The sequence below is a fragment of the Maylandia zebra genome, linkage group LG1 (genome assembly GCF_041146795.1).
Source record: "Maylandia zebra isolate NMK-2024a linkage group LG1, Mzebra_GT3a, whole genome shotgun sequence".
Taxonomy (NCBI): domain Eukaryota; kingdom Metazoa; phylum Chordata; class Actinopteri; order Cichliformes; family Cichlidae; genus Maylandia; species Maylandia zebra.
The window spans coordinates 33,250,002-33,277,239 of NC_135167.1; the positions used below are offsets into that span (position 1 = coordinate 33,250,002).

General features: G+C 40.3%; 1 protein-coding gene across 3 annotated transcripts in view; it reads left to right on the forward strand.

The window, feature by feature from the left end:
- Nucleotides 1-24,850: 24,850 nt before the first annotated feature.
- Nucleotides 24,851-27,238, forward strand: part of lrp4 (low density lipoprotein receptor-related protein 4) — a 111,042-nt gene continuing 108,654 nt past the window's right edge. For all 3 annotated transcript variants that reach the window (XM_014414079.4, XM_014414080.4, XM_076885243.1), the window contains exon 1: nucleotides 24,851-25,194. In XM_014414079.4, the coding sequence (XP_014269565.2) occupies nucleotides 25,134-25,194 (61 nt within the window). In that variant the 5' untranslated portion in view covers nucleotides 24,851-25,133. The remainder of the gene's footprint in view (nucleotides 25,195-27,238) is intronic.

Sequence of the window (27,238 nt, forward strand, 5' to 3'; positions counted from 1 at the left end):
AATATCAAAATAGCATCATTCACATTAAGTCATACACATTGTATATGTACATTTTGTTGTTAAAATGAACTGTTGCGTTATTTGTTGATCCTCAGAACCAACACTGCAAAGGATTTATAGATCTTGCCACTTAGTCAAAGATTTCCATAGATGATATTCCCTGTGTTGTGTTAAGATGCAGTTAAGGAATTCAAAGATTCTCCATGATGGTGAGAGGAAATGCTCTCTGTGTCACACACAGGACAGAGGATGATTAGTTAGCATAATGAAAAGCGACTTTTTATTAGGTGGGCTCGGGTCTGGGAACAAGGCAAGAAAGGGCTACTGGCAGGGAGAGACTATGAAGGTAAGTACGGCACCCATCCAGTCAGAATGATGGTATTTTATATGGTTTCCTATTTTCTTCTTATACTGTTTTCACTACTTGTGACTGAGTAGATTAGATGGCCTCTTGGGAGGGATGAGCACACCACTGTCCAATCATGTGTTTGTTCAGAAAGAAGGATAAATAATGCTATAACAAAAACTTTCTTGTTGCTGTCTGTCGTAGACTGTACTATTATTCTTTATCATTCTGCTGTAATGCAACAATTTCTCTTGGGATCAATAAAGTCTATCTATCTATCTATTGCACTGTAGACAGTGACTGACATGTTAAATAGCCAGTGCTGATTAAAAATCTCTTTTGTCCAAGTGGGTGAGTAGTTATGGATGTGTCAGCGTGTTTTCCCCCATCTCCCCCCTCCTGGCCCCCTCCTTGTAAAAAATATGTTTTGTTCACGCCAGATTCAGCAGTACAATTATCACTGTGCCCTTTTCTGTCTCGGCTCTTTAGGCCAAGAGATGAAGCATAAAATGAATTCTGTGGCCATTGGCTGGGCCAGCTGGATTTAGATTGTGCCAATACAATGGCCGGGGTTGGTGCCATGACACTTATTTGCTTTTGCTATTAAGTTGTTTCTCTTGGTGATTAATGAGCACTGTCAGCATAAACCTCTGTTTATTATGTCAGCATACTTTCAAATATTCATGTAATGCTCAGTCAAAGCCCAACTAAGCACAATCTGCAGTCTACTTTACTCAAAAATATCTTTACTGCCACAGGAAAAATTATATAAGTATGAATAAAATATAGTTATTATGTTTTTCAAGTTTCATTACTGCTCATCAAGTTGAGCTCATCAGTACAAATGTACTGTTTATAAGATAGAAGATAAGACAAGGGAAACCTGCAGTCAGCTGAGACCGAAGAAGTCACTTGGATGAGTGACGAAAAGTTTTTCCCACTGAAGACGCCACGTCCAGATGAACAGAATCAACTTTTGGAGATTTACTTACCTGGATGATTGAGAATGCATCAAGACAAGTTCAAGGTTATGGGGAAAGGGTGGGAACTTATGCCATTTGTCATAGGCCAAAAGGCGGGGAACACGTTGGGCAGGTAACCACTATCTCACACAGACAGACGACCACTCACACTCAAATTCTCACCCATGGCCAATTTAGAATCACCAACTAAGCGAACACCCAGAAAGAACTCACACAGGTGTGTGGACAACACGCAGTCCCCACAGAACGGCCTCAACCACCCCACCCAAACCTGACATAAACACAGAATCACCTATCACGAGACATGTTACCTAGGAGTGCCCATTTCACACGGAAAATAGTAAATGTATAAATGTAAATTCAATTAAGTATTGAAGTGTGACATTAAAACATTATAATGTGTATGTGTTTGTACAAAACTATATATATACTCTATTTACAGTATGTAAAGGGATTTTTGTGCTAGCAACACTACTTTCCTTTTCCATGCTTCTTTTGTCTTTTGGTACTTCATTTTGTAACATTAATAATAAAAAGCTTCAACAAGAGCAGTAATTCATTCAAAACTGAAAACCTTTCATCAACCTACAAAGGTCTATAAAGAGCTCACTCAAACCTGTCATTATGAAGAAGAGAAAGAATTCTTCTTTTGCAAATCAGAGATTACATGCTGCTAATTAAGTTGTCATGATAAAGATTTGTGTTCTGACCTGCATCAACACATCTGCTCTACTGTCATGCTTGTTACCACGATTGGTGCAGAAGCGCTACTCTACTACTACTCTACTACTCTTGAGCCTAATAGTTAAACTGAGTTCACAATGCAGTAAGTCATTAATGTGGATGTTTACGTTTTTTCATTACCAAACGTATGAATTAGTGTAACTTATAGTTGAAATGTATCAGTAAAATTTAGTACTAACTTTATTGGGCGCGCCTGCAAGCCCCATCCATAACAATGACACTGTTACCCTTAAGGCCTTTACACACGAAATTTGTGCAATTATTGTGTGATTATTTGTGTCTCATAAATATTTTTTTAGACTCACCTATTCTTAATCCAGCTGCTTTTTCAGATTTTTCGCATGCTAGTAAACAGATCAGACCAATCATAACCCTGCATTCTTCCAGACCGCATGCACACAGTTCACATTGTAAAGACAAATTTTTGGCAATATTGTATCAGGCTTGCTGTGTGTATATGTTGCATAGTGTCATTTTTTTTATTTATTTACTGTGTAATGCAGGGGTCGGCAACCCTAGGAAGGGTTAACTGATGGCACGACCATAGCTGGACTGGCCATTGGGCATACTGGGCATTTGCTCGGTGGCCTGATGACTTTTTTTCTTTGTAACGGTATAAACAATGAAAGGTGGTGAATTGGCCAGATGCTGGTCGGTGTGTAAAAATAACTCCGTTGTTTGGTGGTAGCTGTGGCGGTGCTTCCTCAGATTCAGTAACATTAGCAAGTGGTGGAGGCCAGCAGGTGGATGAGGGAAAGGGGATGCAAGAGGAGAGACCCGAAGCGGCTGCCGGTCCGAGTGTCAGGTGAACTGAACTTCAGGTAAGAAGTTATGACCTGCAGTCTATCTTCGTCAGATATAAACCAAGTTTAGGTGGAGTTTATTTTCGTTGTGCTGACTTTTTACAGTCAGTTACAATAACTCGTACTGCGTCCTAGCTAGCATGATGGAGTTTCTATACAGATGGGTGGGTGCTTTGATGTTGCTGATAGTGAACTTTATTTTATTCATAAGGTTAGTTAGTAGAGTTGCCAACCGTCCCGTAAAAACACGGAATCGTCCCGTATTGAGAGAAAATATTACTCATTCCGTGTTGAGGTGAAAAGGAACAGTTTGTCCCGTACTTCAGCTAGAATGGAAAAAGACACAAAGCTGGAGTTATTCTATGTCTTTACGCTGCACAGCTGCCTCTTCTTCTCTCCATTCTCTCCCCGTCTCTTGCCTGTTGCTACTTCAATCATGAAACGGATCAATGATCAGCTGATCGGCTTTTTTCTCTTTGTTTATCTCCCACTTTGCGCCAGAAAGAGGAAACCGCCGAATGTCGCGCTAAACAACAGCAGCACGTTTAAGCTTGATCAGCTGTTGTTAGAATGTATTTAATATTACTTTCTAGTAGCTAGGGCTGCCACAAATGATTATTTTGATAGTCGACTAGTCGCTGATTATTTTTGCAATTAGTCGACTAATCAGATCATGCATCCATTGGATGTAAAACATACAGCTTATTGCACCAGCATGCATCTGCTCTTATATAACTATCATTAGCTTACAGCTTTAAGTGTTTAAGGTATGTGCTAACTAAAAATAAAGACAAGATGAGAGTTTATTAAATTTTAATGACACTTGCAGATTGTTTCGATGGAGTTTAATCTGCTTGACGTTTATTCAGCTGTGTAAAAACTCTAACTTTAATCTCAGCCAAACCGATTTAATCAGGAACCAATAAAATACTAAAAAAAAAAAGCCAAACAATAACATTTTTAAGTTATCTAAGTGACTTATATATAATGTTTAACCTGAGTAGCGAAAGACGGCGGTGGGTTTGAAAATGATTTGCCGGGAGTCCGGTGTTCTCACCGGCTCTAGTGAGCCTTGCCCCCGGCTAGCTATCGAGCTGGTGGGTAACAGACGTCTCCGAAAACGTCGGAGCGCTTTTGAAAATATGCGGTGTCTTGATAAACTGAGCAGATATTTGAGGTTTACACAGCTACATTCTCGCCTGAAAATATGTTAATCGTTTATTTTGTGACCCAGAAAGAATAATAAGAGTAATATTAAAACTAACTAGCTGCCGCCATTGTTGACAACTGAACTGGGCCGCGCTATGAATTCTGGGACGCAGCTTCTTCTTCTTCGGGGTTTAACGGCAGCTGGCATCCTTGTACATGCAGTGCTGCCATCTTCTGTTTCAGTCCGTTATTACACTCTGAAATCCTACTACTTATTCCTGCGTCTTTTGGGATCTTACAAAGCCTCAAACGACGCGTCGACTATTAAATTAGTCGTCGACGATTTTAATAGTCAAAGTAATCGTGACTAGTCGACTAATCGTGGCAGCCCTACTAGTAGCTGATGTTTGCTGGAGCCACAGCTGTAAAAGCTGCTGGTCATGATATCGGTTTGTATATCTGGTGAAAGGGAAACATGAAGATGAAACCAGGAGATGTCCTTACTGAATCATCAGAGCTGAACAGGTGATGGAGAAGCAGGTTTACCATTTAGGTGACATGAATGAGTTGAAGGGAAGTTATGAACTGTTTCTGAGAGACAAATAATAATAATAATAATAATGGATACTTTATTGATCCCCATGGGGAAATTACTTGTTTTTCTCTGCATTTGACCCATTCACTCAGTGAAGCAGTGGGCAGCCCACTAAGCAGGCGCCCGGGGAGCAGTGTGTAGGGACGGTACCTTGCTCAGGGGTACCTCAGGGTAGCCGTTAAGTGGATTCGAACCGCCGACCTTCCGATCATGGGGCTTTACCTACTGAGCTATCCCTGCCCCAGGATCCTTTTTTTAATGTAGCTGACAGCTGGTAACTGTGCAGGGACGGGTCTAGCAAAGTTTTGCCAGGGGGCCAGGTAGTAGTGATGGGATTTCCGGCTCTTTTTAAAGAACCGGCTCTTTCGGTTCGGCTCACTAAAAAGAGCCGGCTCTTTCGGCTCCCAACCGGCTCTTCAGGTTGTTTTGTTGCTTTAATTAATTTATTATTAACAATAACATAAAATTATGCACAAAAGGAATTAATAATGTAAAAAAAAAGTAGATTTATTTATATATGTTTATATATAAATATATGCAGTGGCCCCTAGAGACAAAACACGTACAAACTCCAAAACACATTTCTAGCATGAACTGAACTTCCAAAATAGAGCTACCTAGATCACTTAAATTACACAATTGAAAGCATGAAAGCATATGTGTATTGTTTGTGTATTTATACACAAGCATTCATATATAGTCAAATAATAAGATTTAAAAAAATGTTCATTTACCTGTTATTACCACACACCAAATCCAGTCGTTGGTACTTGCTGGCTTGTGTAGCCACTAGGTAACAAAAGCTCAACACTTCCCCTAGCATCCTGGCAGAGCGTTCTCACTCCCGAGGCGTAACATGTCGACGTTTTGTCACGTCCCGTGGCGTTCCTGATGAACGCGAAAGGAGACCTTCGGCGTTCTTATGGTACACGGCGGGTTATGGCTGGAATCCAGTGCAATGACGCTCCCGCGGTAATAGACGTTCCAGCCCTGTATTCCAGCCCTGTATTCCAGCCCTAAACCTAACCTAACCTTATCCCTAGCCCTGACCATAACCTTATTCCTGACCTTAACCAGGACTATAATGATGTTAAATAGCGTGTTTCTAAGCGATTTGAAGAAAAAGAGCAAACATGTGTAGATTCAGTCCAGACGGTTCTCATATTTCCTCTTTTTTCCGAGGTCGTCATTTAGGAACGTGGTGGGTAGCCGAAAACGTAATATGGTGACGATTTGTCACCTAGCGTAAAATGTTACGCTTTGGGAGTGAGAACAGGGTTGATCCTGGAGCACTTCTGTTGTCTTTTGTACGTGTTTTGAGTTTTTATGTGCTTCTGAGTTTTTACGTGTTTTGGAGTTTGAACGTGTTTTTACATGTTTTGGAGTTTGAACGTGTTTTTACGTGTTTTGGAGTTTGTACGTGTTTTGGAGTTTTTACGCGCTTCAGAGTTAGTACGTGATTTGGAGTTTGTATGTGCTTTGTCTGTAGGGGCCACCGTAAATATACTTTTATTTATTCACTCCACATAAAATGTAATAAATAAATCATATTCACATTTCAACTTTTAACTATTTAAATTTTCAGCTTTTTCCTTTTACAAATTTGAAGTGAAACGACACAAAACACTGAAAACCACAACACAATTAAATATAAATTATAATATGAAAACAAAAAGAACATGCGTATTCTCTGTCATATGGACCTGCATGAATAAACTGTCTGAATCCTTTATCATCCGCAACTGAAAATAGTTGTGGATGATTACTATACCTTTCTAATGTGGCGTTGTTGTCCCTGGCTCTTTCTCTGTTTCTCCCTCTGGCTCTGTTCCTGTGCTACTGAGTGTAACTACCGCCCCTCCCCCTCTTCCCAGCGTAAAGCACAAGGCTCGCTTGCGGAGTGAAGCGGAAAATAAGTGCGAGAGAGGGTGAGAGAAAAAAAAAAAAAAACCCATGGCTCGCGATAAGGAGCCGGCTCGTGTCGTTCAAGTCAAAGACCCGGCTCTAAGAGCCATTTCGTTCGCGACCGACTCATCACTACCAGGTAGGGCATTAACAGGGAAAGGGGGGCACAAAGAAATACTTTGTTATTCTCATTTAAAATGTCTAGCTTTTAATAAATAATTATCTGAAGCTTACAACCAAAGTTTTTATCTGACGTAAAATGTATAGAAATCTTACATATAACATCGAAGCAGCTGGAATCCACAGCTGTGCGTGTTCATGGAGCTTGCATTTTCACCTTCTGGACATCACTACCTGACAAGTTTAACTGTCTTCAGAACATTGCAGAGGCCTTGTTGACAGTATTCGGTTCTACATATCTGTGTGAGCAGATTTTCTCTCACATGAAGAGTGTCCTCAGGTAGCCGTCTGAATGCTGGACACTGGGAGACCTGTGTCTCTGAGTGGGAGACCAGAGATCACATTAACATGTGTGTCTCTGTATTAACAGACATGCCATATTGGCTCAGTTTATTTTTCTTATCATTGTTGTGAGGAGACCACAAATAGCATTTGCATTTTCTGTTGTACAGTTCATTCGCTGTTTTGGAGTTGTTGTTATGGATAAAAACTGTCTTTTTTTTTGGTTTCAAAATAGCTGATAACGATTCGCTGATAGCTGCCAACATCTGTGAATAAATATAATTCTATAAAGTGGTTCTATATAGTGAGTAACCGTTAATATAGAGCGTTATTAAATTTATTGCTAATGCAATCATATGGCACACTGACTTCTGAGGAAATTTTAAATGGCACTCGTCATCAGAAAGGTTGCCTACCCCTGGTGTAATGGCTAGGGCTGGGTATCGTCACTGATTTCTAGAATCGATTCAATTCCGATTCACAAGGTCCCAAATCGATTCGATCCACGATTCGATTTAATTCGATTCGATTCGATTTAAATCTGGGAAATTTTGACAGTCAGAAGTATAATTCAGATCAGAACATTTACATCTTTTTGTATCTATAAAAAGGAAGCTGACACTCGCAAGACTTTATCCAAGGTGTGAGCATCACAGCAGATGCCTTTGTGTCAAAGTAGCTGAGGATAAAACACAGAAAAACGTGAAGGTGATTTTCCTGGCCTGGGATTTTATAAAAATATTCTGCAGTACATCAAAAACGAAAGAAAACCATTAATTAATGAACGTTACCTCTGACGTTACAGCGGTTTTATTAGACACACGGCTAAGCATTTTGCATTTTGAATAATATTAAAAAGTTTAAATTTGTTCAGTATTGAACAGCAGAAATGAGGTTTTCTTTTCGGAAGAATGTAAAAGGGAAAAAAAACAGCGGCCGACAGCGCTGTAAACAACAGTAGACTTGTGCGTAACAAGAAAGCGAATAATGAAGAAAGCGAAACTGTTCGAGAGAGAGAGAGAGAGAGGGGGAGGGAGAGAGAGAGAGCTGCGCATCGCAATGGAAGCAAAACAGTAAAAGAATTCATGACGATGTTTATGTGAAGCGTTTGGATCTTCTTTTGCTGCTGGTTCGGTCAATATTGTTTGGAGAGAGATCAAACTAACAGCTTTAGAATCAGCGCATAAAGGGTGTGAACACAAAGCGCGGACCCGGATCAGCGAGCTGTCGGCTTTCAGCCCCGACTGTGAGAAAGGCGACATCTAACTGATTCTGATCCGCGGGTCGCGCTGTGTGTTTAAGTCTATGTGCAGAATCCCTGTACCTGCTCTCATTTACTGTTTGGTGGTTCTTGAAATTTTGTGAGATGTCACCAGAGATTCTGGCATTTCGGACAAAATAAATTTATATTAAAAAATCGATTCAGGATTTTAATGAATCGATTTTACGTTATCCAAGCCAGAATCGATTTTAATCGATGAATCGATTATAAAAACCCACCCCTAGTAATGGCTTTTGGAATGACTGCAGCCTGCTCAACTCTGTGTCTTGGTGTTTGTGTCTTTGTGTGCACACACAAGCATATTATAATTAGTGTTTTAGACTTAAAAGTGTCAAACTTTGAACTCATTTTACCTGAACCTAATTCTAATTTTAGCCCTAAAACCATGCCTAACATGTTTTTCTTTTTCTCTTTGCTTTTGGTTTGATCACTCACTCATTTTGTTTTAGATGAAAAATGAGAAAACTGCAAAACTACATCCCACAGTCTGCCATGTGTGCACAGCCACAGGAACGACCACACAGACACACATACAGCATCTGCAGCCTTTATAAAACAGTGGCTTAATGACTACCTGTGTGTGACGTGTTTAGGGGACATCTGTAAAGAACAATTCAAGACTGTTAAAATGAGACATTTCACTTATTGCGGTAGATATAAGACTTGTCCAAGTTCACAGAGTCCATTTACACAACAGGTGCTGCTCATCACTCAACAGGTAAGTGTACACACCTTCACACTAAGCTGTACACACCCCTCCCTCCCCCATGTGCAGGTGTCGGACGTTTGACAAAGAGCAAAATGTAAACAGGCTTGTCGTTTAGCCAGGAGGACAACATAAAAGGCGGTTTGCAGGGTTTTGAGGTTACTTTAGGATAGCTCGGTAGCCTATTGACACAGCTGCATGCCCCACCTTCTGCCCATATCGCCTAAAGAAAAGAAGTTTGCATGGAAGCCTGCACGCACCGCAATCTGTTATTTTTAAAGTTAAAAGAAAATCCAAGTGGGTAGAAAATATTCTGAAGAAGCCAGACAAAAACCCAACAACCTTTATAAGCCCCCAGAGGATTCAGAGCTTTTGTAAGCAGTATATTAGGGTTTTCTGTGTACACACACATGCCTGCACACATACGTATATACATATACGTTGGCGTGTATAGTACGTGTGTGGTTTTGATTATGTGTGCGATCTTTGTGTGTACTGTCATTCCCCAGCTGTTGAGGCTGTTGCTTCAAAAAGAAGCGGCACACAATTATAAGTTCCATTCTGAGGAGCACAAAGAGAAGGCGGCGGTGGACGGGTCGATAGAAAAGACGCCCTATTTATAGTGAACTCCTGGGCATTTTATAGACGGCCACTTTTGTGTTTGTGATGGAACATGTGGATGAAGGAAATTGTCACATAATTGCACCCTGTTAAGCTTGTGACCTATCATTTTGTCGAAAAGCGAAAGGGGCTATTCTCTGCGAGCTTTGTTATCAGTGATGGCAGGGAATTTCAAAGAGAAGGGAGTGAAAAAAGGGTTTTAATCAAGTTTACATCATCTGTGAGTGACTTCAACGTAAACTGAAGTGCATCACTGCACATAAGGGACTGAGTTCTAAAGGCAAAGAAAATGATGGTTTAACAACCTTGGCTCTGCTCTCACCAAGTGAGAGAAAAGCCACATCCACACTTATGTGGACCACTTAAATTGTTTAGGGTTTTATCACATTCAGGCTCCATTTATGATAAGAGGACAGCACAAGACTGACAAGATTCACAAATCTAAAACTCAGCAGGCTAACCAGCCATATTAGTTTGATTTGGTCCATTAATTTAATCACACTCTTCACAAATCAATGGCAGTTATGCTGAAGGTTTAAATGGGACCTATTTCTTGTTTACAAATACTAATGCAAATTTTTATCTCAGTAAAGTAGCTTTGCATGATTTAATCCAATATTTTTATTATACTGAGCCTCGATTAAATGCCCTTTATCATTAAAACAGCTCTTCTCTGATTGGCTGTCCCTTGTAAACAAAAGGTTGGAACAGCAGGTGGGTGGGACTTTAAGCACATGCAGTTGGATGTGGGTGTCTGAGGTTACTGTATTAAGGCCATGTCCACACTAATACATTTTCGTTTGAAAAACGCATCTTTTTCTCTCCGTTTTGGCCTTCCGTCCACACTGAGACGGCGTTTTTGGTCAAGGAAAATGCAGCGTTTTGAAACTGCTCTCCAAAGTGGATACATTTGAAAATTTTGTACTTTTGTGTTACAACTCCACCTCATTGTTAGTCCATTTAAAAAAACTCTGTGGTTTTCTTCAACATTTTTCCGCGACGTTTCAAAGAGTCGAAAAGTAAATAAACGGCAGACAGAAATGACGCAGGTCGAATCGTCTTGTGTTTCATGCATGCGCAGTACTGGAACATAAGCGTTTTCAGCCGTTTCAACTCTGTGAAAATGACTGAAAAGGATACTGTGGACGCAGAGTGTTTTCATACGAAAATGCCATTTTCAAATCTATCCGTGTTGACGTAGCCTAAGACTATCTGCTATGTTTGACATTTTATGATGCAAAGAAGCAGAGCAGAATGAAACAGAGCATTTAGAATAGTTTGAAATCTCATATGTCATATATGTCGACCTCATTATTTAAAACTTTGGCCATGTTTAATATCTGTACCTACCATTATAACTCTTTATGTAAGGTGGATGATAAACAGTGATGAAAAGATAAGCAAACTTTTAATATAATAATATTATATAATATACAATAATGTAATTTAATATAATACTTTATATGTTACTTATAAGAGCATGTATGGTGTAAAAAATAGCGCATTGCCTTTTTTTGCCTTTTAGTAGAGAGGAAGGCTGATGTGCTCATCCAATTTCAAATCTTTGCATTAATGGCTGACGTGTTTCAGTATTGCTGACATGTAAAAGACACGACTTTTAACTGAAAGCATGCCATGCACCGTGTTTCTTGCACATGGTCTGTAAGATTCAAAATATACCCATTTTGAAGTAGTCACTGATTGGCAGTTCTGCCATTGGCTATAGATCTAGATCCTTTGCTGGCAAGATCAGCAGTTCCCTCCTTCTGGCCTCTCCAGATAGCAGCTTTATATTTAATGGTTTTTGGACCCCACACCTCCATGAAACTTTGGACCAGTTTTGGAACATTTTGAGATGCATGAGAGTTTTTTTTCTATATTGATGTTTTCTCGGTAAAAGTCTTCCTCTCCCTGCTTCTTTGTTGGTACAATATTACAATGTTGGACATCTTACCACCGCATACGTGGAGAAGTAAGTAGCTAGATCTCGACATACAGCCCTTTTAAAACACCCACAGTTCTCAAATACAATCAGCTTTGGTAATGTTCTCTACATTTATTTACATTTTAAAAACATGCCTTTAGTATGAGAAGACACATCTAGTTGCAACAAATCATACAAGCAAAATTTGGTATTCCAGAAGTGTAAAATGTAAGAAATTAACTGCTTAGCCAACAATTACGTTTGAAAATAGTTTAATAAGAGGTTTGCTTAAGTCCTCAGTGCTGCAGGGATAAACCATGATCCGTGCTGAAATGTAGCAGCTGAAGCTGCCCTTCAGGCAGGGTGAGTGGCTTCCCCGAGTGGATCCTGGTGAACAAGAACACCAAGTCGTTAGTGGCTCTATGGTAAACATGCAAGCTTTATAGCAGTTCTGGATTTCAGAGTTGGATGTAAATATTTGGTCCCAATCATTGTGGTTGAGGCTGTGACGCATTTAGAGTTGGATTTGAACAGCAGCCCTACACAGGCCATCCAGCCAGCAGCGAACAAATAACAACACCAAGCTGCTCCACAATGCACGTTCCAATAGAAAACACAATGCCTTATTATTCTATTGCCCCTAACCACAAGCAGCTATAAAAGCACTGCTATAACACAGACACCCCTTTCTGATCATAAAAGAGGTAATACAGGATTCTTTTGTCAATATGGCTCAGTTTTCATTCTCCCCCTGCATGTACCTAAAAAATAATAACTAAATAAACACTTACATTAAATATAACGTAATGATCTCTGAAATGCATTGTATGACATCGATGCATAATCTACTAATAAGTGTACTGCTGCAACAAAACAATTGATAATTAAAGCGTATTGCATGCTAGCTTCTGTTTTAGCTTTCTATAAGCTATGATACTGCAAATCCTGCCAGATGAGCATGAACAGACAAGTGCAGACTAAAGGTGGCAAATGTGTCAGTCAGTTTGTTGCTTTTACTCACCTTTCTTCTTTCTTTCTCAATCAATCTTATTACAAACAAAGCAAGACATGAATCACAATGATGCTTTTGAGCATGTTTAATCATGTTGAAACAATAGATATAAGTACAGTGTCCATTAGTCAAACCTAGTTGTGTTTGGGACAACAAAAACTCTGATATGATGTGGAACCTCTTATTACGCGCTTTTATAGCAATTGTGTTTTTTATATATACATATAAATAGTTCCAATAGCATCCAAGAGTGCTAAATTGTAAGAATATACTTAATCAGTGTCAAGATTATAAAGGATCTCTTAACTCCAAAAAAGCTTAAGTACATTTAAAAAAAAAGGGTTAACCCAGCCATGATTTAAAAAAATGTTTCAGATTTCAACCAACTTTAGGACATTTACTACACACTGAGGCTTACTCCTTAAATCCCATGGCACTGAGATCACATATCATCCAAATTATTGCCTCCTCCTCTTCCAATTTCATTTCTAATTGGTATCCATTTTCCCTACAGGACCACTAAAGATTTATCATCCAGCATGAGATCCATGTATACGTGCGTTATGAAACTTTGAGAATGCACAAGATGACACAAGATGATTAGCAGCATTTTATCCTGTTTTAAAATCGTAATCCCACCCTAAGAGATAATTCTGCCCACAAAGCCATATCAAAGCTTCTTGCCTCCGTTTCCAATTCAGGGGCTTCAACAGAAAGTCCAGGCCCTGCTTCATTCAGAGCTCCACAGGTTTCACCTCTCTTCAACCACAGTCTGGCTGCACTCCCCTCTGGGTACAGAGTCTCAGAGCTGTGGCCTCTTTAGTAGCAGCTGTGCCCCCGGCACTGTGAGTCATAGAAGATCTGATAGCTTTCAAATGAGGTTTTAAGATGTGGTGCCAACAGGCCAGGTGTGTGAGTCTGTATAGGCGGGTTTTCACTGTGTGTACTTTGGAAGAATGTGCATGTGTTTACGTGTGACCGCATGGATTCATTTACATTATGTACACCTGCAGGAACAAGTGTGTGTTTGCTTACATAAGTGCTAATTATGTACAGTCATGTCTAAATCTCTCTTGCATCAACTGCTGATGTTCATGGTGGATCACTCGTGTTAAAAGATTTCAACTGAAATCTGATTCATGTAAAACATTTTTCATGTAGCTGTTTGTATAAAACTTAATTAAAAACCAGCCAAACCCACGAGAGAGAAACTGGATGTTTAAACAGGTGAAAATAATCCCTTAGCTAAGTGACTGACTGTGATCCAGGTTTAAATATACTCGTGTCTGCACACAATGTTTGTCAGTGAATCACAGTAGGTGTCACTTAACCATCCACACAGCCTCTTCTTCAGGAGCCACACCAGCAACTCTTTTGTTTGTTTTTTTTGCCTGTCCCGTTTGGCTCTTTTGCCATCAGAATTATTGTCTAAAGGCGAGGAAAGATGCCCAACGGATTTACTTTACCAAACTGACCATCCCAGCCTTGCCATAATGGTCCATTTGATTCACCTTTTATTGTTTATTTTATTTTCATTTGCTGAATACGGGACAGACTTGACTGGGGGAAAGAAGGGGAGAAAGAAAGAGGGAAAGAAAAACAGCTGAGAAGAGGGACGGGGGAGAGGGGCAAAAAACAAAAACCAACAGAATAAGCAGAGAAAAAAAAATGCATATATCGATCACCTGGATCACCTGTTGAGAAAGAAAAGAGAAAACAAGCAGAAGAAAAAAACAGCAATATAATAAACAACATCACGATGATCTATGGGAATATAACAGTAAATACTAAATATTAAACATTATTGTGTAAGATCGACAGCGCACAGTGGCTTTGAGGTAGGAGCCAAAAAGGGTGCAGTTTGTGTCATGGCTGTGTGCAGGCAGGCAGAGAGGAAGGATCCAAAACGCAGGACTCACGGAGGCGAAAGTAAACTTAGAATAAACTGCGTTATTGCAGGCTGCTGATCAAACAGAAGACTAACTAAACTAGAAAATATAAACTAACAGGCAGGCAAAAACAGGTAACAGAACACACAGCGGAAACCAAGGGTGAGTAGACATTGACGGCGCGACAGAGAACAAAGGAAAACACAGGGCTTATATACACACGGCAGTAATCAAGGGATGAGAGACAGGAGGGGAACACACCGGGATGAAATCACAGCTGACGAGACAGGGGAAACGTAACTGAACACACTCACATAAGACAACGACCTTCAGAATAAAACAGGAAACTAACAGACACAGAGTACCAGACAAGAGGGACATACGGGCAGAGAAGACTAAGCACAAGCAAAACCTAAACTAAACATGATGGCAAGAGAACAAAACCTAACCCAGAAATAATCATCATCATAGGATAGCTAAAGAATCAGAACATAATTATAATTAGCATAATCTGGAAACACACCAAAATACAAGAAACCGAAAAAGCAGGTTCAAAATGACCCAGAACAGTTTGTGTGTGTGAGCACCCGTGTGAGCATGAGCACGCTTGTATTTAAAAGGTTCCTTCATGTAATGATCTGCTAGAGAAACTTAGCAAGCAGTGTGCTAACTGTAGCATGGGAGATGGGTGGTCTTGTAGGGTGTCTTGCACTGAAATCTGCTGCAATGACCTGGTTACTGCGTTCACCAGATATCAACACAATTTCGATCCGCTCCTCACGCGTTAACCTCTTCGACATGTCAATGGCTGTGAACAAGAGAAACTTGTAAATAACTCATGAAAGAATAAAGTTACGTTGAAACCAAGCACACCATTGTCTTTCTTGTGACATTACCAATAAGTTTGATGTGTCACATGGCCCTCTTCCTATTGAAAAAACAAAAGTTGTATCCAAGATGGCCGACTTCTAAATGGCCACCATGGTCACCACCCATCTTGAGGAGTTTGCCCCCTCACATATACTAATGTGCCACAAACAGGACTTTAATATCACCAACCATTCCCATTTTATTACGGCGTATCCATATAAATGGCCCACCCTGTAGACATGTCTCTAATCTGAGGTGCTGTTAACTTGCGGTTTTCAGAGGCTGGTGTCTTGGATGAATTTATCCTCGGCAGCTGAAGTGACTCTTGGTCTTCCTTTCCTGGGGCGGTCCTCATGAGCTAGTTTTGTTGTAGCACTTGATGGTTTTTGCAACTGCACTTGGAGACACGTTCAACGCTTTAGCAATTTTCTGACCTTCAGTTCTTAAAATAATGATAGACTTCGCTTCTCTTCACTTAGCTGATGGGTTTCATGCCTTAATATGAATTCCAACAGTTGTCAAAAATTACTGTCAGCTGTGTACCAACCTCACTTCTGCACATCACAACCGATGATCCCAACCCCATTAACAAGGCAAGAAATTCTACAATGAACCCTGACAAGGCACACTTGTGGAGTGAAAACCATTTCAGGTGACTACATCATGAAGCTCACTGAGAGAAGGCCAAGAGTTTGCAGCGCTGTCAACAAAGCAAAGGGTGGCTAGTAGCTCATCTCAAAAGAAATATATTACATCTACATTAAATTTACATTGTTGGTGTTATGTGTACATTACGTGTACATAGCTGTACATGTGATTGATTGTCTCATACAATGAATAGACAGCTTACAAAGAAGAAGACTGCAGGCTGGTGTCAATTTGGGGATCTCCAGCTAATCAGAGGAAGGAGGCTTTGATTTGACAAACCACACAGTGCACACCTTGATAAGGAGACTCACTTGTGGCTGGGTGCAGCTCTTGCTTCCTTGCTTAGAGTTGTTTGGCACATGTGTAGAGCTCTGGTGTATTTCTTTTGTTTGAAGATTGTGGTGGGAGTAAAGAGGACTAGGCAAGTCTGAGGACCCCATACACTTACTCACGTAGAGTCCTTTCTGTTAGAAACACTAGGTAAGTAGGTTGGTGCCACCCATGTAAGTTTGAGCTTGTTTTGAGTTGAGGATTACGGTCTTTTCCCCTTTTTTTGTTTTTCTAGGGTAAGAGTTCAGTTAAGTTTTGGATTTGTCTTTTTGGTGGGTTTTTTTGGCACAACTTAACTGTCCCTTTCTCCCCCACACTTGTTGTAAGAATTTGGGTTATTGTTTTTGTGAAAAAGCTGCCATTAAACTCGTTTTTGTTATTACACTTGTACCGAGTTTCTGCAGTTGTTGTGTTACCCCCTCCTGCCCTCGAGGAAGCGTAACAAAAGTTAAAAAAGAATAACATGACGGGGGGTTTTTTTGTTGTTGGGTTTTTTTTTGCCTGTCCCATTTGTTTATTTAGCCGTCAGAATTGTTGTCTGAAGACCAACAAGGATACACAATGGATTTATTTTGCCAAATGGATCATCTGTCATGGTCCTGGGCCATGTGGGCCCAGTATTCTCAGTTTTTGTGTGTTTTGTACTTTATTCCCTAGGCCCAGCTCTCCCTTGCACCCGTATCAGCTCCTCGGGTGAGGGTGGCTGAGGTCCCGCTGGTCCCTGCTTCTGTCCCCAGCCTGGCAGAGGCCCCGTTCATCCCGGCACCCGTACCTGCTCCTCGGGTGGGGTTGATGGACACCCAGCCTTTGCCTGCTCCGGTTCCGGTTCCCCGGGTGAGGTCAGCCGTGACCCTGCCGACTCCTGCACCCGTCTCCGCTGGAGGGTCCGAGGGGCCCGTCCAGCCACCCGCTGCCCCACCAGCAACCTCATCCGTGTTTGCAGCAGCAGACCTCCTGCCTGCCACACAGCGATCCATGACATCATCATGGCATTGCCGTACTGGTCCATTTGATCAACCTTTTTTTTAATTTATTTTTTTATTTTATTTTCAGTTGTTACAGACGGGACAGACATGAGTGAGGGATAGGAAAGGGAGAAAGAGGAAGGAAAAGAAAAACAGAAGGGGAGAGGGACAGTGAGAAAGGGAAAAACAATCTCCTGGATCACCTGTTGAGAGAGAGAATAGAAAACAAGCAAAAAAAAAACAAAGCAACATACTAAACACAACACCATCGCATTAATCTAGCTAAGTGTAAACAGCAGTAAATACTAAATATTCAATGTTGTTGTGCAGCACGCAGGACAATAGCGCACAACGTGCTTTGAATTTAACATACATGTCTGTGTTTTCATACATGAGCAAAGCCAGCCAGAGCCACATGCCTGTCTAGTATAAATAAAAGACAGCCATCTATGAGATGTTACATATCATGGTTAGCTTAGCTCGTCGTCACTAGCTTGATTGTATGGCTCCAAGATAGCACAAGCTAATGCTAAATTTTAAAGCTTACTAGCTAAGTAGCCAAATTTACAAATTAAAAAAACTAGAATTGTACTCCCTTTGTACAGTTATTTGAAATATAAATGCACAAGATATATTCTTTGTTAGAAAAATACATTAAAAATCTCCAAAAGGCACCAACTGTATAAACACAATTAAGATAGTGGAGGTGTAGCCTACCAGAGAGCTACCAGCTACAGCCACCTGTCCTGAAACATCTGTCATTTAAATAACATATAACTTAACACAATTTAAATGGAATTATGGGAGGTAACACCACACACCCTGTAGTTGTCACGATAGTCTAAATTTGGTATATGCATAGGGGTGGTTAATTGTCTTTTGGAAATTCTCTCAAGTGGTCATAAGATAAGATAAGATAAGATAACCTTTATTAGTCCCACATGTGGGAAATTTGTTTTGTCACAGCAGGAGTGGACAGTGCAAAAGTTATGAGGCAAAAATTAGAATACAATAAGAATAAATACAGTACACAACTGTACAGAATAGAATAAAATAAAATACTATATACAGTAATTTGAGGAGACTGAGTTTTTTGGCACCTTCACAGTTTACTTTTTTTCCTGTCTCCACTTACATCTGACCCTTAAAGAAACAGTCAAACAGTGAAATACATGAGTTCTTATTTGGAGAACATTTACTGATGAAGACAGCTGGGTTTTTTTTTATTTTTAGGAAGTTTCATTTGGAAAAGTCTGGATTTAAACCAGTCATGAAGAATAAAGCAGTACTTATGTCAGTCACTTATGTCTTTTTACATTTGTTAGTATATGTAAGACATAAACTCCTTATAACATCAGTACTCTTTGGTAAAACAAAAGCCACATTTTCAATTAATCTAAAATAACACCAGTGTTCCTCTTTTTGAGAATAAAGGCCCTTCTCGTTGTAACTTAGGGCAAGAAAGAAAATTAAAAACAGCTCAATGCTTCGAACTCAAACAATAAACCAAAGTGAAAGCCATGTCAGTGTGTGTGTTTGATTTTGACCACATGTAAATGAGCCCATTGTACAAGAAGAACATGGAGCAAGCAGAGCATCCACGAAAATAAACCTCACAGAGAAAAGCCCTGTAGTTAGAATGGCCACAGAACGGGCTGTTGGGCTCCAAACCACGCCACAGCAGGATGCAGTGTGTGTGTGCGTGTGTGTGTGTGTGTGCGCGCGCGCGAGTTTATGTGGTGGCACAGCAGCCAATCCTGTCCATGCGGACTGTGGTGTGGTCGGGTTCCCCTGCTAAATTTAATAAGGGTCTTTGCTTACATCATGGCCAAAAGAAACAGAAAGAAAAGAGGGAGACTGGAAGAAGTAAAAGAATCCTCCATCAGCGTTATAATTTTTAAAAGACTATTCTGGTGGTTTGATATGGTTAACTTTGCTAAAAGCTACATATAGCGTAAAGCTGCATTCATACTGTTTGGCCTCTCAGCTCAGAAAATTCCACATTCTTAAAATAAAAGTCACTTCTAACATGTCGTGCAGTTACACAGAAACATTGGCATTTATTTAGAGCAGTGTTACATTTTGTGCTCATATAAAGCAAAGATTCATGGTTGTAGTGAAGGAGGACATGCAGAGAGTTGTGTGTGGCAGTGGCTAGAGGTACTAGAGAGGAGAGTCGTTTTGTTAGTTGAAGCTCTTCATCCTCTCAAGGATATTTGAGGATGTGTGGAAGTTTTCCAAACCAATTGAAGTGTGTTTTGTGGACTTGGAATAAGTATTTGATCACATTCTTAGAGGTATACTTTTGGGGGGTGCTTCAGGAGTATGGCATGTTCGATCCCAGTACTGATGTAGCTTTGTCCGCAATCAATTAGACTCAAGGGTGCTGAACTCCATCAGGGGTGCCCTTTGTCACCAATTCTGTTCATACCCAAAAGGTAGATTCTGGTCGTGTCCAAATTCATGGGCGGTCGCGGTCTACGTGGGCCGGGTCCTCAGAAGGTCGGGTAGGCCGTAAGTAAACGGTTGGGGAAATTGGACGGTCTAGCCTTCTGATTAGCGTCACCGCTGTCTCGGTGGAGTTTAATAAACTCAGCCGTCTGCTCCTTGCTATCTAAAATATAACAGGACACTGGTGTAAATTCTCGACCATCTCATACTTCTGTTTTATCAGTTTTCTATTTGACGTTTAGTCAGCTGTGTAAAAACCAAGGAGGAACCCACCCGGGGGATTAATAAAGTTTTATTTTATCTAATCTAATAACTTTAATCTCAGCCAAACCGATTTACTCACGAACAAACAAAACACTGGAAAAAAGCCCAACAATAACATTTTTAGGTTGTCTAAGTGACTTATATATTACGTTTAACCCGAGTAGCAAAAGTCCGCGGTGATCTGAAAATGATGTGCCGGGAGTTGTGCTGTTCTCGGCTGCATCAGTGACCCTCAAGCTCCCGGCTAGCTATCGAGCTGGTGGGTAGCAGACGTCTCTGAAAACGTCGAAGCACTTTTGCAAATATGCGATATCTTGATAAACCGAGCAGATATTTGATGTTTACACAGCTACTTTCTCGTCTGAAAATATGTTAAAAGTTTATTTTGTGACCCAGAAAGATTAGTATGAGTAATTTTAAAACTTAGTAGCGGCCGCCATTGTTGGAAACTGGAGTTTGGCTGGGCCGCGCTATGAATTCTGGGATATGGTGGGCCACGAAGGACACACCCGACCCATCATTCAAATTCAGGGAAAAGGAGGACTGCATTTGGAGGAGTCTAAGAATTTGGACAGCCTTCGGCGCGTCACTGTGACGTAATTGGTCTACAAATGCGGCCTCAGGAGGATGCAGCCCATGAATTTGGACACGACCAGAGTTTATCTGGGCATAGTGTTTTCAGTGGAAGAAACGTTTCGTCTTCAGACTTGTTCAGTCTCTGAGGAAGTCACTTAACTGGATGTCTTAATGCATTCTCAATCATCCAGGAAAGTAAATCTCCAAAGGTTGATTCTGTTCATCTGGACGTAGCGTTTTAAACGCTATGTCCAGATGAACAGAATCAACTTTTGGACACTTACCGGTAACTGGATGATTGAGTATGCAATGAGACAACTGTGTTCATAGTTTTTTGGGGGACTGAAAATCTAGGCTTAGCTGGACAAGTGAAACTACAACTTCTGTCAGTGAAAAGAAGTTTAACTACACAATTAATCAATGAGATATCTTAATCTAACACAACAGTTCACTTTTTCTACATGATAAAGAAATTATTCTTCTTTATCAGTGGGAAAAGATGGAAAAATGTGAAAACACAGTTAAAAGTCTAGAATATATCTCCTTCACAGGCCATATGAGGTCATAGGAATAATATACCTACTTTGCTAATAATTGCTACACTCCAAAAATGAGCTCTGTTTCCTATGAGCTCTGTTTCGAGTTATTATGCTGTATATTAACTTACACGTGAGAGAGAAGGGAAGATGGGTAAGAAATGAATCGAATACGTCTCAGGGAAGACTTATTATAAGCTAGTGGCAAAAAAAGAAGGTTGTGTCTTTGATACACACACACACATTCACATACACACATGCAAATAACACACAGTTTTAAAAAGTACAAGACAAACTTAGAGCACCTGCCTGATTTTCTGTCTGCGGTGGCCTCGTCCTCTCCAAGCACGCTTCTTTATTTATCAGCGGAAGCTAAAGTGATTAACCCACAGCTGTTCTCCCTGCATCACACATACACATACATACAGATACACACAGACTCACACTGTCACTCCATATGTTGCACAGACCAAAAGGTGTCAGATACCAGTGGCATCCTAGAATGGGTCAGAGAATATAAAAGTCAGAGGAAAGCTGGTGTGACATTTTGACACTTTAAATGATGAGGTTCTCTGGGCAGATAGTAAGAGCAGTGCTTGCAAGACCATACAAAGTCATTCCCAGTGTGTGCGTTTGTGAGACAAGTCTGAGACCTGAACGAAATCCCTTGCTGCTGTGGAGACAGCCTCCCGGCCCACTGCGGACGCATTAATCACAGGTTATAATTAAATGTCTCCATCTCTTCACACAGAGACAGGATGGGAAGTGAAAGAGGGCCAGAGCTGCTATCAGGCTCACGCTCCAGCCAGGCCAGCCACCCAGAGTTCACCACACCCAGGTCTTGATCCCCCTCTGTCATCACAGTCGGTGGTAGATATTGCACAGAGGGGAAATATTTTCAAGCCATAACTCTGGGCTCTTCTAGACTGCTGCAATATGAATATGGCCTAGCATCACTTTTATTAATCTCAGGTGTTTGCAGTTTCAGAAACTGTTTTCTGTAATGTCTGTGGTCCTTGAATGATATACATTGAGCTCCAGTATGTGATCAGTGCTCTTTTGTCAAATCAAATCAAATCAAATCAAATCAAATCAAATCAAATCACTTTTATTGTCACATCACATGTGCAGGCACACTGGCACAGCACATGCGAGTGAAATTCTTGTGTGCGAGCCCCACAAGCAACAGAGATGTGCAAACACAACAACACAAACGAGCAAAATACAAGAATGGCCAACCTGAAACTAATAAATATATGTACAATATATAATAGTGTATGCATTTCTGGATGTGTATACTAAATATTTTCCTACGTGTGTGTGTGTGTATACACATTTTTACAAATTAAATAGTAAAAAAAATAAAAATAAAATAATAATAATAATAATAATAATAATAATAAAATATACAGAGTTGAATATGTGCAAAACAAGTGGCATTTATATACAGTATGGAGTGCATACAATCTGTCTTTTGACAAGATTATTCAAAAGCTACACAGTCGAATGTCATGTAACTTAGTGATGGACAAGCACAGGGAGAACCCACACACTTTTGGTGTAAATCTCCATTACTTTCTTTAAAAGTGCTAAATAGGGAATTGGCCTTGGCAGAGGATACACCTTTTGCATCCAGCTACATCTAAGGATCATTTGTTAATAGCTTGAGTGGCAGCACCACCCTTCATCTCAAAGTCTTTCCAACATTTCTGAAGGAAGTAGTTTTCTTAAAGGTTATATAATGTGCCACTGTGCTACACTGTAGTATTTGTGCCTCTTGTATATTTATACTCTTACAGAGTCTTATACACACAAATATAATCTCAAGATATAGATCTGTTATCTACAAAAGCAATAAATGAGTGAACTGTTCAGTGGCTTAATGTTTTTTTCTCTCTTAAGACAGCCTAAGTCATTTGTCCAAAGCATTGTTCATTAAAATGCTCTGCATCGAATCAAGAATAAGTGACATTGCAGAGCACTTTTATTGGGATGAAATGTAATACTCTGATGGATACGCCGCAGGAGAGTGGAGAGGATGCGTGTGCTGAATGATGATGTCCTGTTTAGGAAGGCGGGAGCTCACATCCCAACTAAAGCTGCCTCATAATTAGAAAGTGGAGTCTAAAGCCTTGCTTCCAGTCAAAGAGACTGTGGACATGTGAGTGTGCTGGGCGGTATGTTTAAAATTTGATCTTCATATTGTAAATATGCAGTCACACTCTTATAATAAATTCCAACAAAATTCTGAGTATCACAACTCACTGCAGCTAACAAGTACCCAGTGGTTACAGTCATACTGCAAACCTTGCTTTTTTCATGAGTGTTTTTTAGAGGCTTACTGTAAGCTTTTCATAACTTTTCACTGACACTAAAGCCACGTTCTGCACTGACTCTCTGCACTCTGAGCATCTTCTGTAGAGCTATTTGTCCTTCTTTTCTGCCGCCGCTGGCACCAGCTCTCTCTGCAGTGCAGAAACATAATGAATGTCAGGCTGAAGCAAAATAAAAATAAAAAAAATACACAAAGTTTGCAATTAGCCTTGATTTTCAACCACCGCAAATGTAATTTGTATTCAATTTGGGACCCTTTAACAAGGGTGTGATTGGGATATTTACGAAACAGGGATTTTTTTTCTTCTCTTTTTATACATTTCTAACAAAATAGAAGAAAATAGAAGAGAATCGCTGCAGAGGGAGGGAAGCTGGTTTTCTTCTACCATCAGCCTTTTTATGAATTTTACATATAAATAAATATTTCCAAAACATGTCACATGTTTCAGATTACAAGCTCATCTGAATGTAATTCAGTGCATGTGCAATTGCTACAATATACTATCTAGTTTTGCAGTCTGAGGTAAAATCGCTTTATTTTGTTTAAAAACTTCTCTATGCTTGGTGGAATCTCTTTCATGTTACCACAGGGTTGTGCAATGTGTGTCTCCTAATGAGTTTTGTGACCTTTTTTTTGGACAGAACTGCATGGTATCAATTTGTGGTGTAACTATGTCATCCCCACTGGAACGTTTTGTAAGCTAATTCAGGGGAAAGAAATAATGCTTCCACAGCGACCTTATTTTGGAATTAATTACCTTTTAATATAGCCATTACTTCCCTCCGGCAACTTTTGCAAATCTGTGGTAGGCCTACTGAATAATGACTGTGTAATGACCTCATCTCATGGTCATTACACCACACTGTAAAAACCACTGCTCTGTCATTTGCCTCCAATGACTGAAGTGACAACAGGGAAGTCCCCCCCACCCCGTGCTGCAACCAAATGTCTAAAGAAAAAAGAGAGAAAAAAGGAAAGCAAAGTAAGAATGAGGAAACCTAAAGAGAAAAAAGCTGTTCACTCATTGCCCCAAATGCAGGTTGTTGTTCTTTCTTTCTTTCTTTCTTTCTTTCTTTCTTTCTTTCTTTCTTTCTTTCTTTCGCCTCTGTGGACCACCAGCCTTTTAAAAAGACGCAACTTTACAATGTGATACAGAGAGCAGAGATTTTTCTTTTTTTTTGGTCGATTCGATTTCTTTCGGGATAGGGGAACAGAAAGCGGTATGAAGAAAAATAACACCTAGAAAAGAAAGAACTTGAGGGAGACTATTGCTTTATTCTGTCATATAACTTATTATACGATAATAATAAATCATTTTCAGCAAATTACCTTTACTTTAATTTAGCGGAACCGAATCATACATACGGAGCACCCCCTTAAACCTTCTCATGGTACAGTCCACAGCTCCTTTTCGTGTCCACAGAGTCGGGAACCACAGCACAACATGTTGGAGACCGTAGCCGAGCCGTTCAGCTCAGAGTTAACTTTTTTAATCCCGGTTTTGTCGCGTTATCGCACACAAGAGGAGGAGGCGGAGGAGGTCGCCGAGAGAAAGGGGGATAAAAAGCCAGTCATGCTATGAGGTTAGGGTGAAAGCCGGAGCGTCTTCTTGTAAAAGAAGCCTGTTGATATTTAATTGTGCACAGGAGAAGAAGAAGAGGAGAAGAAGAAGAGGAGGAGGAGGAGGGAAGAAGGGGAAGGGAAGCCCAGAGAAGCGAGAAAAAAGCGGGGTCCACGATGCAGCTGGCCGCGGTGCTGTGGGGCGCCCTCCTAACTTTGCTTCTCAGCCGGAGTCCAGGTAAGAAAATGCACGGACAACAACGGCGCGAACCGGGCTTGAATCTGCATGTCAGTGGGTCCGAGCAAGAGGTGGACGAAGGGTTTTTTTTTTTTTTTGCACCACTGTTATTTGGCACTAGAATTTAGTTTTAGGTTGTTTTTTTTCTGCTTCTCATAAGCGCATTCAAACTACAGCCAAGTTTCCCTGTAACAGAGAAGGGGCCATGTAGGTGGTTAAAACAGTGGAAAATGTGCTCGAGTGTGTTTTCATTGTTTTCTTAAAGTCTTGTTTGACAAACATACCTGTGTAGCTCACAGATCTGTAGCAGCAGTCCTTTGGATGGTAATACCTGAAACTTGTGAAAATGTGTATATATATTCATTTTTTAGCACTCATTTCGTTTTGTATATGTGAAGCTTATTATTTTTATTACTTATTTTAGTTTCTTTATTTTTGTTTACCTTCACGTACCCTGTTTATTTTGTGCGCGTGTGTTAAATGTTAGCGTGCCGCTTTGATTTAGGCTTAAATGGGGTTTCATCAGTCTTATTTATTTATTTACTGTTTGGTGTTTTATGGAGGTTGAGGACGTCGGCTGGTACAGTACGCGGTGGGTGAATGGTGGGGATGTTCTGTCAGATCTGACACATTTCTTGGCTGATGTTGGAATAAGCAACCAGATGTTGTTGCTTTTCTAATCTGTCTGTTGTCTTGGATACCTAGAAGCTGAAAGTTGGTCATGTAACTCATGAAAGGGTTTTAATTTTTAAGAGAATATTTGCTTTTTGGCTGGCATATAAGCTGATGCACAGTGGCTTTAAAAAAATCTCCTTTTATTTTGTGCAAATATCCATTTGAGTAATTGCCACGTGACCTTCATGCTCTTATTTGTCTGATAACTTCTGAGAAAGAAGCAAATTTGGATCACACTCCTCTGCGCCCTGATTGCGGGTGAACCATGCTGTTTATATATGATATTTTAGATTCTGTCACACCCCCGCTGACACACCATAACCAGTAGTATTTGCTATATTTCCACTACTCTCTTTCTATGTTTCTCTAACACCTTGTATTTACAACATGTTAGAACAACCGCTGGAATGCAAGGACCCAGCAGAGGCAATGTCTGAACAGACACGTGCACAAGCACACACTGAGCTTAGTGTCATACACACATGGGTGCTGCACACTCTGACATGCTGTGTAAAGATTTACCTGACAGGAATAGCGAAAATGACATCTGTAATTGGCTGGTCGGACATCAAATGGAGGTTGGTGTAATTGTAACAAGTTCTAAATGTCACCAGAAGACTGTATCTAAAATGTCAACCTGATAAGAGTCAATATCCAATTGAAAACAAAAGTCACCCTGGATGACATGCTATATATAGCGGGTCCTTTCATCCTTCCAGATATGGTTATCAATGCCCCCACCCTCCTTGCACCTCCCCACTTTATCTGGGGCGGAGGCCTGCGCTCCTTTGATTATAGTCTTGTTCTGTCATAAAGCAATTAAGCCTGCCGGGCCTGTATCATGTCTTAAACATTTCATTGTGCACTGGGTATGAATGGAAGCTGCTGCTGTTGGCATTTTCCATTGTGGCGAGTAGCAAACACCACAGCTCCAGTGCTTTGTAATTCTTCTGCTTGATAGTGGTTTTGCATTCCAGTCTTTAATTGAAGATCCTTAAATCTGAGCACTTTCCTTTTGGGAATCCCAAAAATTTAGTATTCATTTCCTCTCTGGTTTATTTTTTTCATTTTTTTTTGTCAGTGTGGAAAAGGCTCTGAAATAGCTTTCAAACTGTAATTTGACTCGGACAGCTAAGACTTGCACTTAATGAATGATTATTTTAAGACTAGTGGCTCTTTGAGGGCAGGATCTCATACCACAGCCATCCAGTGGTTGGGGAAACTCCAGGATGAATGAAAGCCTGACATCGATAAATGCATCTTTATATGGGGACAGTAAATTCAATTCCAGTGGGTCTAAACCATGAAATGTTCATCATCTTGGCCATAAATATTGTCCAAGTGATGCACCAGTCTATCATCGACATAT